This window comes from Aulonocara stuartgranti (assembly GCF_965226115.1).
Source record: "Aulonocara stuartgranti genome assembly, chromosome: 5".
Classification (NCBI taxonomy): domain Eukaryota; kingdom Metazoa; phylum Chordata; class Actinopteri; order Cichliformes; family Cichlidae; genus Aulonocara; species Aulonocara stuartgranti.
The window spans coordinates 26,385,937-26,401,887 of NC_138943.1; the positions used below are offsets into that span (position 1 = coordinate 26,385,937).

General features: G+C 40.2%; 1 protein-coding gene across 4 annotated transcripts in view; it reads left to right on the forward strand.

Moving 5' to 3' along the window:
* The window catches only part of plxna1b (plexin A1b), a 181,396-nt gene that overhangs the window by 39,531 nt on the left and 125,914 nt on the right, over positions 1-15,951 (forward strand). For all 4 annotated transcript variants that reach the window (XM_082534175.1, XM_082534177.1, XM_082534176.1 and 1 more), the window contains exon 3: positions 10,994-11,176. In XM_082534175.1, the coding sequence (XP_082390301.1) occupies positions 10,994-11,176 (183 nt within the window). The remainder of the gene's footprint in view (positions 1-10,993; positions 11,177-15,951) is intronic.

Here is a 15,951-nt window from a genome sequence, read left to right on the forward strand (position 1 = left end):
TTTCTCTTTATAAGGATTATATTTGCCCTATTCAAAATGTCCCACTGCTTTCTCTCGATCCCCAGATGGATAGGAAGGTTTTGAACTTTGTCATAGGCCAACGCATCAATCATTTGTAGAATCAATCATAGCAAGTAGGAGTCCGTCTAAAATACTTTTTGTGTGTGTATGTGTGCTGCATAGACCAGCTGTTGTTTGACCCACAGTGTCAGAGGTGATATTTGATGCAAAACCTGAAATCAATATTGAAGTGGTCACTTTGTGTTCAATATTTATTTTATGTATCTGGTTAAAGTGCTCACTGCTCGTGCAGTGTTTAAAAGCCACTACTTGTGAAGTTACTTGGATTCTGCTGTCATTCATTACGATAATTACAATTAATTTAAAGTTGTTGTTTTTTTTTTTAATGAGCATGAGTTTTGTGAAAATTAAACTAGTTCTTGTTTATTCTACACAAAATGATATTGCTGCTTCTGAAGAGCTGCTCGTTATAAGAGTATAACATAATTGTAGATTTACTCTCTAATGTGGAAGTCTCCAGATATATTTACAAAACCTTTTGATACCACTTTAAAAAAAAAAAAAAAAAAGTAAAGTAGGTATTTTAGGCAGTGTATGGATCAAGTCTTCAATTCATTAAGAATGAATGGGGGAAGCACGCACCTACAAATGTTCTAGTCTATCCTTGCATGCAGAAAAAGAAGGTGGGGAAAAAAACTACACCTAAAGTATTGTCTAGTGTACCTGTCACAAGAGCTCCATCCTGACTTGTTGATAAGCCAGGCAGTAAATGTCCAGTCCTAAATAATTTGCAAATGTGGAGTATGCAAATGATGCTATCTTGCTTTTCAGACCAAAAGAGGAAATACTTCTAGTGAAACACCCAAAGGACTGAAATCCAGATCTGTTCAAATAATCCATCCAAACTATTCTCCTTCTTTTATCCTGAAATACACATTATCATTTTGTTTGAGGGAAACTTGCCTTGTTGTTGTTGTTGTTGTAAAGTCGACAGTGGTCCTTTTGTTAAAGTGTTTGCAATGGCAAAAAACAAACCAATTCTTAATGTTAAGATTGGTCTGAGTAGCCTGCTTACATTTCAGTCTTTGAAAAATATAAATGGAAATATAAATGATAAAAAATATGTTTTGAATTGGGTATTGGAAATCGTCTAGTTGTACTCGTAATGGTGCTCGTTACCAGATTTCTTGTGTTGTGACATTGTTACCGACTAAATTAGAATCCGGTTGTTCAGTGATGACGCGACGAATCCTACTTCCGGGTCTAAAGTAGTCTGCGTTTAATATGGCTTTTGTGTTGTTAACATGTTTAATGCTATGTATTTTCTTCTATTTGATCTCAAAAAGCTCCTAAAACAGTCAGTGATCCCTGTTGACCTCCCTCGGCTTTTATTACAGCTAATCATTTATTTAAGCTCAGTTTTTAAAACCTTAGGATGTAACTACAGCCCAGCCCATGCAGCAGTATATGAATGACTAACTTTGTATTGTAGATGAATTATCTCAGTTGTTCTCCTGGCTGAAGTTTGGTCCTTTTACAGCATCCTGCCATGCGATTACATTTGTTTCTGACCACCGAGAAAACTCACGTTAACTTTTATCGAGTGGAAAAAAAGTTAGCTTGTTTATATTATGCTAACATAGCTATGTCGCTAGCGGTCACGTAGCACATCATTATATACCAGCTAGCCAAACTTCAGTAACCCTACAAACGTCACTGCTGTTTAGTTTTCTGTCTTCATTTATGCTGGAAGTGATAAGAAAGCTGTATGTTTTAATTTGTTTCCAAAACCCCGCAGTCAGGACATGCTATATTGTATTTAGATAGAAGCTAGCGAGCTAACTCCCTGCTAACTTCTAACTCCGTTAAATGTCATAAATTCCGTTTTCATGGATGCCTGGATGTTAAACTCAATTGTTACACCTGGTAGAGCAGAACGCTGATCATTTTATTAAAGATGAAAGACTTTAGACAGTTTTTCAACTCTCAGTAATGCCACAGTGATCGTTTGATATATGGACCTGCAGCGGAGTTTAGACCCAGACACGGCTAGTGACGTCAGACTTAACAACCGGATATATTTTTTTTTGTTGCCATTACAGCAGCATCTTAAAACAAATATTCTGCACTTGATGAGCCCACATTAAATTAACTGAGCAGATTGTCATTTCTGTGTTAAGACAAAGTGGATTTGACTCTGAGGCCAGCTCCTAACCTTATTAAATCCGTCATTATAAATATGATCTGATGAATGTAGCTTGCATGTGGTCTCTGTAAAACACAGTCCTCTTTCTGCAGGCCTAATCTAAAAGGATGTGGCGGTAAATGTGTTTAAGTAATTAGACCTGATTAATTGAGCCAGCGTTGATGAACAGAGTTAATTGACAGTCTAAATGAGTTGAGCAGGGAGATGTTGATTGGGTGGGTTGTCTTTAAAGTTATTGGGCCTAATGAATCATGTTTCAGTTAGTATTTGGTCATTTGATAGAAAATTGGATTTTAAAATCAGGAATATTTTCTTTTTTCTTTCTTTCTTTCTTTTTGTAAACGGCACGGGTTTGCTTTGCGTCCCTGTAAGCTAACAGCGTCACACATACGCACGGTTGCTCTCATTCCATTATTAAAGAACAATAGAAAAACTCTCCCTCTCTCCCTCTCTGTGGAGTGTTTAGTTCAACAAATCCCCATCTCCAGCACCACTCTAACGATACTAATTGCCAGTGTAATTATGTATTGATCGGTACTGTGTGTGTGGGTGTGTGTTGCATACATCATTACCTCTTCTTCACTTCTTTACAGGCTCTTAATACAGCTTGGATACAGTCAGAGTTAGAATTTGTTAAAGTATCTTTTGCTGTTTGGGTCAGCACTTTAAAGAGCCCGATCTCCCACTGCTGGTCGCTGGGCAGCTCCATCAGAGCAGAGGTTAAGTACTTTGCTTAAGGGCACCTGTGGTGGTTGATGGTGGAAGTATGTTATTCATTCACTTTCTACACCCATATGTCCCAGCTGGGCTAATGGGCCTCCTGATCACATGCAATCTTCTCCTTTCTAACTGTGCTTACAAAGATACATTTTCAAGTGACAGTGTACATTTATGAGTGAGTGTGCATTTCGTATTATCCAGTAGGCAATATTTCTTCTTCTTCTTCTTCTTTCTATTCAGTTGGATTATGGTCTAAACATGTGGTGACAGCTTTTGGAAGCAGTTCTCTGAATAGGCGCCAACTCCTTGAGGTTTCACCGTCTGCCTGGAGTGCACTCAACATAGAAATTACCATCCTGCTACCAATGAATATGGAATTGATGCAGTAATTTCTTTTTCTAAATTATTGATCAGTTAGGATCAAGTAACACATCCTAGAAAATGGCTAGAACGAATCAAAAGGAGAAGGAAAAATAATAGATGGCACACAGGACCAAAATGATTTTTTTCCCCTGTGGATAAGCCCTTGGTTTTAAATGAACACTCTTTCCTCATGGTGACGTTAATGCATCATTTTTGTCACATGCTGGGAAACAAGGTTGTTGTCATAATTGACACATAATTGACACAGTGGTGTCACACCTGACATTGGTGGGGGGTTTTTTTCCTTCTTATTTTTATCCTAAACATAGACGGATGTGAGCTTCTAATTTTGGCTCGTTTCAACATATGTTCTTAGCATATCAAGTGCAAATTTGTGTTTGTAAAAGCTATGGGGATTAGGGTGTGTTATTTCTTCTTTTTTTTTTATTTCTTTTTGGCTTAGAACAGGAAATGTTATATTTTGAAGATAAATGAAATAACTGTCAGATTTACAGAATAATCCAGAGCTCACTGTGAAATCCTCTGAACTTTTAAAGGAGTACTTTGGGGGAAAATTGATAAATTCTCTGTCTCTCTCTCACACTCACACACACACACACACACACACACACACACACACAGAGCGTGTTTAGTGACTGCACTATAATAGGATGAGGTATAAATGCATGAGGGGTTGAATAATTCCTTTAACTCAGAGATGAATTGCTTTTGATTTTTGGAAGCAGAACAGAACAAAAATAGTTGTTGCATGAGCCAGTTTAAGGAATATGAAAAATAACAAATTGTAACCACACCACCACCTTCTTCCAGTGTGCTTATTTTCCATGTGACTTCACGTACATCATTCACTTGTGTTGTTGAAGCAGACTGCCATATATCTGGGGGAAATCCTCTAAATATAATTTTTGGTGTGTATTCAAATAAGGTCTTTATTTCCAGCTGAGAACCTCTAAGCCCCGTCACTAGTGCTATACATTACGGAGATCTGAGTGAGCTATGCTGGTAAATCATTTTGAAATGGTAGGCCAGTATTCTGTTTGCGCGCGTGTGCCTGGCAGTTACACATGAATTCTTTCCCCTTTGCTTCTTGCTGTATATTGCCACATGAAATTAATTTCTGTGTTTCTCTGGGGGGTTGATGTCGACTGTCTTTGACTACAGAAATAAACACAGCACATGCACATAGTTATGATACCATGGATATCACTGTAAGCCACCAGGTAAAAGGTTGTTAGGCTGCTCTCTTGGTTAGAAAATCAGCACTTCCAAGTATCCTTGCAAGCACATGCACACAAGCTCAGTAGCACTTCTTGTGTTTATTCTACTTGAAGAAAGTCCTGCAGTGCTTCCATGAGTTCAAAACCCTCACTGAGATTTCTGGGTAATTTATGATGCTGCCCTCTCCCAAAACCCCTCACTCTGCTTGGAGGCAGTCTCTCTCTCTCTCTCTCTCTCACACACACACACACACACACACACACACACACACACACACACACACACACACACACACACACACACACACACACACACACACACACACAGTGTATGCTGGCAGATGCAGGTACCGTGTGTGTGTGGGAAAACTTCATCAACATAGGACAGCAGAGGAACAGCCAGCACTTGTGGTTGATGCCGCATATGTTCGGTTTCCTCTTCATACTGCTGTCTGTCACTTCTTTTTGTTCACTTCTCTCTTTCATTCTTTCTCATCTTCTCGCACCCACCATCATAAAAGTAGGCCATCGTTATAGTGAAATGCATCAGTTAGGTACATGTCATGTTTCTGGAAACGCATTTACGTCTCTGTTGGCTTGATGAGGAGACAGCTGATGACTAGTGGGGAGAGAAGCATTTTCTTTTTGCTGCCCATGATAAATACACACACACATACATGCGCACGCATTCAGAAACGCACAAAAGCACACACATGAACGACAGGCTTGTCTCGAAACCACGCCGTCAGCATTAATGCCAGCCAGTTTTTGTCCCCCTCTCCGCTGTCCTCTCCACTCCTTTACAGAGCATTTATTTCCTCTTACTAACAGGTTTCTACAAAGAAACATAGTGCCTGCTACTGCAGCAGGCTACCCAATTTATTTGCCTGTTTCTAAATGAACGAGTGTTTTGTGTTTGCCGCCCATGTTTCCTCCTTCCTTAATTGCCATAATTCACAGCAGTGTTTTCAGTCAACAACACTATGTATGTTCCCTTACATAACCCCATGTTGTACTCTGCTGTTTTCCATATGTTTCACTCAATGGAGGTGACTATTGACAAATTCCACTTGAGGCTAGTCTGTGTGCCCAGACATATTTTCCTGACTTAATATGTTGAAGAAATGGCAATCATGGGGGAATGATTATTCAACCATTTCCTTTAGGCCTGGCCATCCAGCGCACATCTGTAATCAGTCTGTTATTGTGGGTGGAGCTGTGTGCACACGTGTCTGGAGCCATATGAACATTTTCACTCTATTTTGCCATTTTGCAGCACGAGATGGGTGAAGCAGCTCCGCCTTCTTGAAGAAATACAGTTGTGGTTGATGAACATGATTACGTAGGGTTGTAGAGACCACTCTGGTTTTATGTGTATAATTGTTCTCAATACTTACTAGCAGTATTTAGGTCGGACAGTTCTCTGCCACCATGAGTATGAGCTGCATATTAAGAATCAACAGCTGGAGAGAATTGTACAATTGTGTGTATTCAATAACCCATAAAAGATCGAGTAATAGTCAAATCCAACAACAGTTAAACAGTTAAAAGTTATGTTTGTTGTTAATTATTCAATCGATTTATTTTTGTTTGTTTGTGCAAAACCATCTAGTAACTATCTGGTTCTCTTTGTATCTGATTATAATAAACTCAGCAGATGTTGATTGGAGCTTTGATAAATTGTTCAGGAGGTACATTTTAAACATTGTATTTCCAATAAATGCTTCTTCACTTAGAAAAAAATAAAGTGACAATGATCACGTCATTAAGAGCCATCAGCTTCTGTTTGCCTTGAGCACATCACTCGCATGTTTTTTTTTGTTTTTGTTTTTGTTTTCCCCCCCTTTTCTTTTTTGAGAGGGGGGACTTGAGAACAGGCCAAGTTTCTGTGAAAAGCAAATCCACAAATTCATTCAGTGTGCACCGCAGGCACCCTGTGAAAATCAAAACAAGAAACCTCCTCTTCTGCATTTGTAAGACCCTGCTGCCAAAGTCAGCGGAAGGTTGTTGGCTTAACTCCTTCGTCCCCGGCGGAGCTGCGTGTCTTTGAAAACACTGCGGAGCATTACATGCAGTCTCCAGCCAGCAACTCTGCAGAGACCACAAAGGATGGAATATCCTTTCCATACTAAATATCAGCTCCAAATCACATGGGAATCTTTTAGTGTGTTAAATTGCAGAACCCACATCAGAGTGTAGCCTCTGTTAAAATGCTTTCCGACCTCAAGGGAAATGCTTTCTATCCCATGCTGATCTACGCTGTTTAAACCTTTTAGACCAGCAGGAATTGTATACCACCTTTACCCCCCCAGTACCGCAGAGAGACCTGTGTAGGTTACTGTGTGAGCACTTGCTAATGCCTGTGTTTGTAATGGTGGTTTGTGTATTAACCCTTATAGAGTCTTGGGGCAACTGTATACAGTATTTTCCACAGTTGGCCTCCTCTAAAGAAGATACATTAACCTTTTTAGGTCCTGCCTCTTAGGCTTGTACATCTTGGGATTTTGTGTGTGTGTGGTTGTTTGTGTGGAAACGCTACTGAAGACGCATGCACTTCTTTCACATGACTACATGGTTTAAAATGGTTGGCCCTAGTTTTTGTCATATGATGTGTATGAGGAATTATTTTGTTGCTTGTAACCACATCTGCTTGCTCAGGTTGAAAGAATGTCTCGGTTTATTGTGTGCGCATGGGTGCTTATATGTTTGTCTGTCAGTCGCCTTTGTTGTGAGGGATGAAAGTGCCTTCTAGCCATCAGTGGTTACTAAAGAAAGTTGTTTCAGGTAATGGTTGCGTTTGCTTCTAGCTCTCACTTCGTTAAATGCACACACTGCCATACACACAGAAACCCCCATTAAACTGACCCCTTTATTTGTTTCCTTCTACCCTGTGACACGTTAGGGCCAAAAAAATGGGGAGTAAGAAGGGGCAAGCACTTTGTTGTCTCGAGTTGATTGTCCTACCACCTCTCGGAGGACTTGGTCTAAGTGGGCAGATGTGTGATGGACAGAGGGCTGGAGTTGGTGACTTTGTGAGAAATGGAGAGAGAAGGGGTGGATGAAAAGAGAAGGTACAGAAGTAGAAAAGGACAGGGAGGGAATATTGATGTTTGCTAAGTTACTGTAGTGGCTAGGAGGAGACAGAAAAAGAGTGAGAAGGAAGAAAAAGGCAGAATAACGTTTTATTGACTTGTGCCGAGCTGCAGGCAATTTAAGCAGATCAGGAGGGAGTGGGTGTTATCTTTTCTCCTGTGCGGATCAATCAGATGATGTAGTGATAAGACTATGGATTACACCGCCATTTACACGCTCCCTATGTATGTGTATGTGTGTGAATACAGCAACTCACACGTTTGCCGGCTGTGGTTAAGTCGCAGATGCACAAACATTTATTCTCTGTTAATAACAGCATCCAATTTGGACTTTTTTTGATTGGCGTTGTCAAAGAAAATTGATACTCATACACTAATCATTGCTAAAAATTACTGTCTGAGGTGATAATCAATTTCTACAGCAACGATGCTAACAATGCTGGCTAGGGCTGCACGATATTAGGAAAACCTGCGATGTGCGATAACTGTGATCAATACTGCGATAACGATGTGACTTGCGATAAAATAAATAGCAAAATAAAAACAAAAAATGAATACATAATTTCCGCTTTACTGCAACAGTTTTATTTAATGAAAGCTGCTGTATTAGCAGTGTAACAACAAAGTGCACTTTAACATTGAAACATTGCCCCCATAAAAAAACATTGAGGCTTGAATTCTGAAAGACATCCTTCCTGGTCTCTAGAATTAGTTTTAAATAAACATAACTTAAATTATACTGCAAATTATCTCAATGCAGTTGTTCATCATTTTACCACTCACCAAGTAGTTATGATGCAAGTCAAAACTGGAGAGGAAACTTTACTGTAGTGCTTGCGTAGTTTTCAGCTTGGCTCAGTTCAAACATGACGGTCTTCCGGCATGTTTCATACATTTGTGGAATGGCGACATGGGAAAAGTAGTTTCGTGAGGGGATGGGTATCTCCGGTCCACTTTATGTATCAGACTGGTGAAGCCCTCTCTGCTAACTGTATTTATAGGCATTGTTAAAAAATGTGTAATGGCCTCTGTTATTTCTTTGTAGCGCTTTGACGTTTTCTCATAAGTTGTTCCACTTGAAAAACTCTGATACAGAGACGGCTGTTGGACTGCTGCGCTCTTTGTCTTAACATTAGCAACCTTTGTTTAGCTACCCCTGTCTTTCTGGAACTCTTCAAACAGTTCTCTGTGGTTGTATTGAAGATGATGGTGGAGATTAGTCGTGTTTCCTCTGGTGGTTGCCACGAGTGTTCGGCAAGTTTTGCAGAGTACCTGTGTTTGGAGAACGTCGTCTTTATCAAATCCAAAATACCTCCAAATAAGCGAGGTACTATTTTTTTTTTATTTTATTTTTTAGGCACGAGTTCATAGTCAGTAGCGTTCTCGTCATGCGTCTCGCTCTCAACCTTTACAACTCTGACTCGTTGCTGCAGCGTTGTTCGCTCCCCACCTGCGTAGGAGGCGGGCCTCTAATCCATTTGATTGGTTAATGCCGTGAAGGGCTCTATTCGACTGGTCAAATGTGTAAAGGGGTTTCTTTGATTGGTAAATTCTTTAAAGCACGTGTGTAAACATTTTAAGGTACCCAATTATCGCACTTTACGTCGTCTTTTGCGATGGGCCCATCGCGCAGGCTGATATCGCAATGACAATAAATTTTCGATTTATTGTGCAGGCCTAGTGCTGGCTTTGCCTCCTTCAGTGAACACACAACTTCACACATATCTGCTGCAGACAGCCAGGCACACTAGCAGCTGAAGTAGTTGACGTTCTTGACACTAACAGACACTTAGGAACTTAAAGAAGTGAGTCAGGCTCCAGTTTGAGAAATATTTAAGTTTTAAACAGTTATCATAAATGTTAACCTGGCCAGCACACAGCATACCGTTTAACTCTATTAGCAATAATCCAATAGTAATATTAGCCAACTGTTATCACTGTGGTAGCGGCTAGTGGCCGGGCTCATAACAAGTGATAACCTTTGCTGTGTAGCTCCCATATTAATGTTATCAGTCCTGTACGTCTGGAACTTGACAGTGTAATTATTTTTAACAGGATAACAAGTGTTAAGCTTCTCTTAAAGTTCCACATTGAGGCTGAGAAAAGTCTGAGCTCTTAGATGGTGTCAGCCTATCTTACCAACTTCATCTCATCAGCAGCAAAAACATGGTGACAAGTCACCTGATGCCCAGCACTACTTCAGACAACCTTTTTTTTTTTTTTTTTTTAAACATTTATTTTGCACTAGAGAATTACTTTGATTGGCCGTGACAGTTATTGGTTTGGTTTAATTAATCACTTATTGTTTGGATGTACAACAATGTAGAAAATATAGCTTTCAGTTTCCCAGAGTTTAAGTGGTTTTCAGGCTAGTTTTCATCTGATCAGAAGTTGGGGGGGGGAAAAAGATGTTGATAGTGATGAAATAAGGAAACATTGGTCACTTTTCTAGCGTGGGAAACTAGAAACAACAGTCACTAAATGTTATCCATCAGATTAATGTATTAATACTTAACCACAGTGATACCTGATTGATATCCTGAAACTGTGTACAAAAATGTGCAAATGAAGTAAAGCATTTATTGGCTGTGGCATTTTAACCCTGCTTCATGGATTATACCCTGACTGTGTTTGTATGTCATGACTGGTTAAAGCATCATATGGGTCAGTGGATTGCCTGGGGTGATAGACCCCTCGTGACACTGGAATGTTCCAGATATTGTCACATAGTCACCATCATTACTGCCGTGTCACCACCATGACCGAACACTGTGGAATAAAAGGGGTTTGCATGGTGGGATTGTGCTTTAAAGACAGCAGTGTGTGAGTGTGAGTGAATAACCTCAATTTCAATAATCAATCAACAATCAAATATGTTGGCCATTCTCACTGAATATGGAAACGTGCAGCAAGTTGACTTTTAGGCAGCTTAGCTGCTTTTACGAATTGTTTTTAAGGGCATTTGAGGAATTCTCAGAATAGGTGCTTCACATGCGGCTTCCATAGTATGAGACCACATTAGTTTAGAATTTAAAAAAGGCATTTCTTTGAATATAAAAGCTAATTTGTAGCATTTTTAGAATGTGTCCTTATATGAATTCATGATTAAACGGAATCTATTTATTGTTTTGAAATGAGATACTTTTCCATTTCTTGTTGTAAATACCACTTTAAAAGCACAACAAATCTAAAGAATTCTCTTGTCAGACAGAAAAACATTCACACAATCACCCCAAACATCACAACCTACATTAATTTGTTTTCTGCTGAACAATCTGCTTTAGATCAGAATAGAATTTTGAGTGCTTTTATTTTGTCTGATTCATTTCGTTGCCTTTCCCTCCTGTCTCTAGCCACTTCAGATCGACGATAACTTCTGTGGTCAGGACTTCAACCAGCCTCTGGGGGGAACCAGCACCATCGAGGGGATTCCTCTCTTCATCGATAAGGATGATGGCATGACTTCAGTGGCAGCGTATGACTACCGTGGCAACACTGTGGCGTTTGTTGGCTCACGCAATGGGAAACTGAAGAAGGTAGGATTGTTGGTGTGTGTGTGTGGTCTTTTTAAAATTTTTGTTTTATTTTTTTCTATCGATGCTGGTATTTCTTTTCCATTTGAACTGGATGGAATATGAAGTTGAAGGGAAATTGTGTGTAAGCCAAAAAGGCATTTAGATTTTTGTCGTTTATTTATTATCCAGTTAAAAGGAAGCAACTTTCTGGCAAATATCTTTTTACTTGTGAATGGTTACCAGCGTTTTGCCCAGTGATGCTTGTCAGTTCATAAGCTGTGTACTGGCGGCCTAATCGTTGTAGATTTGCATAAGGCACTTTGCTGATGCTTTTTTTTATACTAAATGCAGTCATCACCATTTTTCTTGCTGGTGGCTATTTCCAGCAGGACATCCGAGTGTCTCTTTAAAACCTCTTCATTTAACAAGCAATTTAAAGCAAGTCTGCGCCTACTCTTTCATTGATTGTCATGTTTGTCACGTCAGGCATAAAACGTAACTGCTTTGTCCCAATGCCACGTACGGTCTTTTAAGAGCTCACCTTCAATCAATCCAACAGCTATGACTGGTGAATGGCTTTTCTGTTCAGGTCAGCTGTGCAGGGCTGAGGTGGATAGAGCTTTGGACAGGGATAAAGTGGTGATGGATGCATTGGTGGGGAAGAAGAAAATCTAAAGTGCATTTCTTGATGAAACTATTGTCCCTTTCTTTGGGTCAATTTCTTTGTGGATTCAAAGCAAGTTAGGGTTTATGTCATCGCACTTATGCGGCTGTTGCACCCTTTTCTGTAGAGGAATGATTAATGATGTGCGGTCATGTAACAAATGGACAAACCTCTGTGCCTGATTAAACTGATATAGCTGACCTTTTGTGATTGTATGTTAGATATATGTAAAATTTTCCGCAATTATGGTCCTTTTTGTGTAACAGTGTTGTGTTCAATCTCAGCAATTGTTCCTTTGCGTGTGCGCGCGTGTGTGTGTATCCAGACTATGGAGGACAGAGCTCTCGGGGTAAATGGTATCTCATTAGAATTCACCCCATTTCTCTCCACACTGCTCAAGACCTGTCATCCATTCAATATTATGAATGTATAATCAGCCTGTGTGTTTGTGCACTTTTAATACGAGTTTATGTATTCACGCAATGCTTGTGTGTTTGTCACTCACAGTGTGCATAATAATGCATCGCGCTTGCGATGGCATGGGTTCGTGTGTGCACGCATGTGTTTGTGTTTATGAGAGCGCATGAGACGGCAAACAATAGTGTCGACTAAGATTCAGTGCCGTGCATTTGTCAAAGTGACACCCATTCACTTAGCTCGGCAACAGTCCCTTTATTTATTTAGCTGTTCTCACATGTCTTTTCTTGTGTGGTGTTATGCACTCTGACTGAGGTATATACGTGTGTTTGGAGCATCACCTGGGGAAGAGACTGCTGCAGTAGGTTTTGAGATAAGTCGTTTTCATGTGTGTGTGCGCCATCATGTGTGTGCGTGTGCGCAACAGCAGAGCCAAGGAGCCCGCGGTTCTTTTGGCTGCCTTGTGTTTCAGTCAAACCCAAAAACAACTAAAATAATCTGGTCTTGGAAAGGATTCAGTTTGCTGTGAAGGAACAATATCTAAAACCTGACGTTGGAGCATGCACAGACATGCACACGCGCACACTCACTCACTCACTCAGACAGCAGCCATAAAGAGGCAGATGAAGAAAAAAAAATGGAAAAAGAGCAACTGAATTAATAGTGTGTGATAACAGATTGTTGGGTCCTCTGATTGTGTGCGTCAGTGTTTCTGTAACTGATTTTTATTTGTGTCATTATCCTTTCAGTAAAAGCACCGTCTGTTTCAGGGCGAGTGTTAAAGTTTGTGTGGACGAGTGGGAGTCCATGCAGGCCATGAAGGAATTACTGAGTATGTTCCTGTTCTTACACCTTCCTCAGGAGAGCATTAGTGTTGAATGTTGTTTATATAGCTCTGCCTGAGGGCGATGAAGGGAAAGAGGGGCAGAAATAAGGAGAGTATTGGTTGGCTGGATGAATTTGCCTTAAGGAGACAGCTTGCATGTGTGCTTTTCAGGTGCGTTTTAAGAGACATGGAAAGGTATGATTGGCAAATCCGAAAAACAACAAATCTGGCAGTGACTGTTGCAATAATCTTAAATATAACCAACTAATGTTTGCCAAATGGATCCACATTAATCTCCTGGGAGAGTTTTGAGGTTTAAGGAACATCACTTTACCTTAAATAACTTTTTGTTCACGTCTTTATTGGCTAGACGTGAAGTGCTTTGATAATCTGTTATATCTGCGCTCAGTCTATTTTTAACTAACTATAATGTTCAAGGTTTTCCAGAGCAACAAGACAGTAGCATAAACAACATGTTTTAAGCACTAATGAAGTCCCTCTGTGCTCTGTAGTCTCTCACACACTCGCAGGAGAAGCTTTTACTAATGAGTAATGGTTTGATGGGACACCGACATTAGAGAGAGAGAATCAGGAAGGAAGATGGTAAGATGAAGGAGATATAGGAGGTTAGCGGAAGAAGAAGGGGGAAGGAAGCGATGAAGAGAGGTGATGCCCTCTGATTAACTAATTTCAATGGTCATCTGGATACTGCTGTGGTCAAGGGCACAACTGTTGACCGGCTATCTGCTGCACTTAATTTTTAGGATTAAAAGCTCTGATTCTTTGACGATGTGATTATGTCTGGGTGCTTGGCTCTGCCTGCCATCGGTCCCTGTGTCTTTGTCAGCTTTATTCTAGTTTACATAGTGGACCTTATTCACTCCTCTTTTATGCCTTTCTGTCTGAAGAAGCATTGTAACAAAGCTGCTGTGGTTTGTTTAGCCAACACATTTATAATGATAAAAGTCTGAGTGATTCTCTCAGCCACTTCTGTGCTTTCAGGCCCCGTTGAGCAGTGACAATAAATGGGCATCAACCATGACACACTCACACATACGCTTGCACACATATGCACCATCTCAATAGGTGGTCTGGGGAGATGAGAGAAGAAGGGAGGATTGCACTTGACAATCTAGTACCTATTGTCTGCTTTTGGTGCTGCACACACACGAACACTCAAACGCAGGTTAGGATTCCTCAGCTGCACCCTCCATCAGAGGCCAGCGCGAGCCATCTGCTGTGTATATAGGGCCAGTGTGCCAGGTGGTACGAGCCCCAAGTGCTCGATGTGTCCCCCATTGTGTCCATGCCAGGCTCAGGTGTGTGGGTGCGGAGGTGCCGTTCAATGACCATTCATCAGTGCATCAATTGAGCTTCCCCGCAGTTTCTGACAGAAGTTAGAAGACAATATAAGACGAGCGTAAACGACCAGCATAAGAATAACATAGTGAATGGGACAAATAAGGCCTTACACTACATGTTACTACATGAAACACATAGGTTTATAGATGTAACAAACTTCAACATAGCATTTTAAAAATCCTTTGAATATGAGAAATCATTTTTTGAAAATCCTCTGACCTGTCCAGGGTGTACCCCACTGCTGAAAAGCAGCTGGCAAAGGTTCCAGCTCCCCTGTGACCTCGAATTGGATATGTGGAAGAAAACTGATGGATATTCAAAGCAGAGAGTGCAGTGGATGATGGTTTGAGAGCATGTCTTGGAGCCAAAAAATAACATGTTTGACCCTACACCTAGTAAGTGTTTTCATTAGCTAATCAGTACAGGATCCGTTGAGGTGTATTTGAAAGCGAACATGACCGAGTATTTGTCCTGTCACCCTGCAGCACATTGTAAAAGCTAAGTGGATGACTGCGTCAGCTAAGCAGCTGCAATCTAAACATTAAGTGGCAGATGGGATTTCACATGTTGTTGCTGTTGTACACACAGCAGGCCTCATGAAGCCACAGTTAGGTTTATGAATTACAGATTTTAAGTCTTTGAGTCTCATCTTCAGTTTGAGCTTTGTCTAAAATTACCTCAGCAAATGTTCTAAATAATATTTCTCACTGTCAAATTTTAAGAAAAACTTAACCCACACAAGTAACTGTAACATAAAACTTGCTCCAGCTTTGGTGTTAAAGATTATCCCCAAAAGCGATCTAATGATCTAAAGCTTGCATCTTTATTTTTCTAACCTATTGAAAATAACAAAAAAATGTTTCATCATAGTAAAGATAATACTGCAGAAATGAGGTTTAAGCCGTAACTACACCAGTGAGACAGCATTTCAGGGGTTAATAAGAAGTGACAGTTTGTCATTTGTATGTGTATATTGCTGTGTGAAGTCACTGATGTATTCCACTGGGGCTGCCGGTGTCACCGTCAAGAGACCATGTCATGGCCTAATTGACTGATGATTGTTATTCTATTGGTGCATAATGCTGCCCTGTCCAACTCCCCTGTGTGTGTATGTGTTTGTGTGTGTGAGGCTGTTTTTAGTGCTTTGCATTTAAATTGTTGTTCCAGCCTTCTCTTTGCAGACAGTGCCCAAATAGTAAAAAACAATTATATATAAATAAAATAAATAAAATAAAAACACACATTCTGAAAATAAAGTAGTTGCTTGTCAGGGAGGAATGATGAAATAAACATCTGTCTTTTACTGATTCTCTATTTGTGTCGTCGTCTTTTAATTGAGAATGTGCAGAAAATTACAGTCTGAAAATATGGTACATAGACTTTGTTTGTTCGTGTGTGTGTGTGTGTGTGTGTGTGTGTGTGTGTGTGTGTGTGTGTGTGTGTGTGTGTGTGTGAGTGTCTGAGTGAGAGACTTCTGTGGTTTGTGTCATCATTTGGCTCAGCCTCCCAAGCCACGAGTTGTTTGGC